This window comes from Chenopodium quinoa, unplaced genomic scaffold (assembly GCF_001683475.1).
Source record: "Chenopodium quinoa cultivar QQ74 unplaced genomic scaffold, ASM168347v1, whole genome shotgun sequence".
Classification (NCBI taxonomy): Eukaryota; Viridiplantae; Streptophyta; class Magnoliopsida; order Caryophyllales; family Amaranthaceae; genus Chenopodium; species Chenopodium quinoa.
The window spans coordinates 3,321,205-3,325,331 of record NW_018744502.1 but is presented as its reverse complement, the minus strand read 5'-3'; the positions used below and the strand labels follow the sequence as shown (position 1 = coordinate 3,325,331).

The 4,127-nt window shown below is 38.7% G+C and overlaps 1 protein-coding gene across 1 annotated transcript; it reads right to left on the bottom strand.

Annotated features, from left to right (window-relative positions):
* Window positions 1-1,725: 1,725 nt before the first annotated feature.
* LOC110698229 lies at window positions 1,726-3,625 on the bottom strand. Its single transcript, XM_021875628.1, has 4 exons — window positions 2,942-3,625; window positions 2,729-2,855; window positions 2,500-2,676; window positions 1,726-2,414 (listed from the first exon to the last, which is right to left on the bottom strand). Exons 1-4 carry the CDS (start codon window positions 3,623-3,625, stop codon window positions 1,726-1,728), a joined length of 1,677 nt encoding a protein of 558 aa, XP_021731320.1.
* Between the last annotated feature and the right edge of the window lie 502 nt (window positions 3,626-4,127).

The following is a 4,127-nucleotide window of genomic DNA, read 5'->3' as shown; positions in this document are numbered from 1 at the left end:
AAACGCATATTAGTAACAAAAGGTGCTCCGTAGAGCCAAAAATACTTCTAAACATGACTAAGGGACGGGGGTAAATCACTATATAAAACGAACATATCAAACTCCCCCCAGCCAAACCTTTGCTTGTCCCAAAGCAAAGATCTCATTAATGAACAAATAAAACATACTTCACCCCAAAATCAACTAAAACCAAGCATAATTGACTCAAGGAAAATCCAACAAATGTGCATCAAAGTCAACCAATCAAATCCATGCAACTACTCATCTACCCTAACAATCGTCAAACAAAGCGAACCACAAGTGTATATGGAATTCATGATTAGTGCTCATACACTCTTCACTCTTTTATGTGGCGAATATAAAATGTATCCGATCGCTCTCCATCCAACCCTTTTATTGTGAACAATGCCCTCCAAACTCACAACACTCGTGTGTTTAAGAAGACAAGCACTCAACCTAGTAGTCGACTCGAAATATGTCAAATCATTCTTTGCATTGATAAAAAACTAATTTCACATCCATACAAATCTATGCACAAAGGTCGGAAGGTCTTTAAAGCTTGTAATGTAAGGCTAGGGTAAAAGGTAGGAAATATTTGGGAAAATGTGAGAGTAAAGCCATGCTTAAGGGAGCCAAAACCTAACAAATAAAACCAAGGTAAAAAATAAATAAATAATGACCAAATAAATAATGACCAATCTTCTCCAAAACAACTCAACTCCACCAAAAATTTTCCAAACACAAACCCAATCAAATAAAAAATTCCCAACACTTGTAATCTCACTCACAAAAATATAACAATGTAGAACTTGAGTGAATCAAACAAACTTTGAAATTTTTTTTCAACTTGAATTTATTTTCCTTGGCACTCATTATTTTTTCTTTTGATCAACCTTCACTTAGAACATTTGAACGTTGAACAATTTTGGGAAATTCTCAATGGTAGCCCTGAACTTTTGGCAATTCTCAATGGTAGTCAGTTTTTTAAAAAATTCTCAATGGTAGCCCTGAACTTTTTAAAAAGTTGCTTCCGTAGCCTTTATTAGTAAAAAACGTTAAGTTTCTGTTATTAGTGGTCATTTCGGTTTGTTAGGTTAACTAAGGCTAACTAAGGTTATTTTTGGCTCCAAACTTTCCCTCCAAAATTTCCCTCCCTTTCTTTTTCATCTCTCCCTTTATAAATACCCCTTCTCCTCCTTAATTCCCCCACTGCCAACCCTCTAAAATTTTTCTTACATTAGCCATGGCTGAAAAATGGGCAAAGATGAAGGTCTGCAACTGTGTGCCTAAGAAATACGCTGACATCAAGATATCAGACTCAAGGAGCAACCCAGGAAGAGCTTACTACAAGTGCAACTTGTGTGGATTTTTTTCGTGTGTGAATGATGAAGAAATTGTGTTCTGGAGCAGGGTAGTTGGGTCTGCTATTGCTGCTGGAGTGAAAGATGGACTTAGCTGCTGTGTGAAGATTGCAATTGTGGTGTTGTTTGTGTATTTCCTGTTTAGTATGATGGAGTAATTTTCATGTACTGTGATGTAATGTAGGACTTAGGGTTGAATGAAATGCACTGGCATTTGAATAAAGTGGCTGCAGTCTGATATAAACTAATTAAGTACAAAATACATATCTTAAGTATGATAGAAAATACTTCAGTACATAATATTTATAGGTAATAATTAATGTTTTGGCTGATGATATTTGTCATAAAAATAAGAAAGTTAAGCTTAAGGCTGTGATGTAGCAATTGCTGCAGCAGATCTTGATCTTGATCTTGTCCCTAATGCTGGTTGAGAGGATGGTAGTGCTTGTTGCTTCTTCTTACCCTCTTTACCATAGCTTGCCTTTTGCTTAGCTGACATACCTCCTTTGCAAGTAGCTGCATTGTGGCCAAAAGCTTTATAGTTGCTGCACCTAACTGTCTTAGCCCTTTTGCCCTTCCTTTCTCCATCATCTGATCTCTTCCTCACTCTAGAAGGCCTCCCTATGCCCCTTTTCATGGGTGGTGGATTAATGTGAGGCATGTCTATGGGTGGCCATTGTTCAACATCTGGTATGGATTTAATCCCACAGCTGTAAGCTTCCTTGTACTTGGTGACTAAATACAAGTCGCTGACAAATGAGTGGGGGTCCAACCTTGCTATAATGATGGCTCTTATACCATGCCTGCATGGAATTCCAGTCAGCTGCCACACATTGCATAAGCAAGTGTGGTTGTTGAGGTTTACAGGGAGCACAGACTTGCCATCTTGAACCTCATACTCTCCTTCAACACTCATGTATGCAATGCAAGTCCTACTCTCATGAACAAGCTGATGTATCCTCTTTATTATGTGTGGGCATATGTCTTGCCTCTTCCATGTCTCACAAACCTGCCTCCTTTTTGCCATTCTAACCATAGTGTTCCTTCTAACACCTATAATAAACAAAGGGAAATTAGTAACAGATAATTGCAACCCTTTTGCCAAGCATTATAGCAGATAAATGTCATTGTGACTTACTTTCAAGTAATGTCAGAACTGGTCTGCTCCTGTCCAATCCTAGTGTGGCATTGAAGCTTTCAACAAAATTGGTGACATTGACATCACACTTCAGTTCAGTATTGAACTTGTGTTTACTCCACCTCTTTTGATCTCCTAATTTAGAAAGCCAAACCCTGCCAGCTGGATTAACTTTGCCTAATTAATTGATCCATAGCCTTCTTGAAAGTGAAATCTGAGTTAGCATTACATGCTTTCCTAAACAAAGAGAACATCAAAGGCCCTGGAAATGACTTCTTCCAATTGACTGCAAGGTGCTTGCAGCAATACCTTCTGTCAACTTCTGGCCATACATCAGTCAAAGAAATATCAATACCCTACATTTGACACTTACATGATGTTAGTGTGGTATCTGCATCAATAAATAAGGTAAATAGGGTAAATTAAGTAGAGTAATGTAAACCTTTTGCCTTTCAGAAATGATGCACCAATTGTCTCCCCTTCCAAGTGAAGCTAAGGAATTCTTTAAATGCCAAACAAAAAAGGACCAGCTGTCACCATCTTCAGTAGTGACTATTCCCCAAGCAAATAGGAATAGCTCATTGTTCCCATCAAGTGCAACAGCAGAGAGCAAGACACCACCATAATTTCCTTTGAGGTGTGCCCCATCAACTCCTATCAAGGCCCTACAACCCCTTAACCCATTAAGTACACCACTAAAACTGATGAAGATACTTTTGAACACCAAAGGCCTCTCAGGTTGGTCTGGTAATTCTTTCCATGTAGCAAAAGCAGCTGATCCACTGTTTGTCAGCTTTATGACTTCACAATACTTTGGAAGATGGGCATATGACTCATCATGTGACCCATGAATCTGAGACAAAGCATGTTGCCTCACTCTATACAGTGTGCTTGTTGCCATTTGCACACCAAACCTTTGAAAAAGAAGAGTGTTCAATAACTTTGCAGTAATGTCATTATTTGCTCTCACATCTTCAAGAAGCACCCTCACAACCCATGCACAACTCACCATTAAATTTTTAACATCCAACCCACTGCATGTGTGCTCAGAGTTGGTAATACTCTTAATAGCCCAAGACACCCCATCAGCTAGCTTAGATGCATGCAATCTCCACTCACACCCCATAGCAGCACATCTCACAGTGTACCTATGGTTGTTTGCTCTAACCACAACCACAGAAAACCCACACTGAATACAATAATCCCTCACCACATCCCTCAAGTGTTGTTTATCAATAAACAACTGTCATGGTTTCAACACTATTGCTCTAAACTCCTCATTTTTGTATATCTCTCCATTTCTGTAAAGCCTATTAAAGTAGTTGTCATCGTCCCCTATCTCATCATCAAATAGCTCATTACTAAAAGGATAAAAGTTTTCATGGATGGCAATAGCTTCAGCACCCTCTTCATCCTCTAAGTCACCCTCATTTTCAACATTGTCATCATCATCATCATCATCATATTCATCTAAGTCCTCCTCTCCCATAGGGACATACTCATTCTCCTCATCATCCTCAATGTCATTGAACATATCAAAGTCATCATCCTCATTCAAGTCAACAGCAACATATGTTACTACCCTATTTCCTTGACTTAAACTGTTGCTACCCCCTTGACTCACAGAT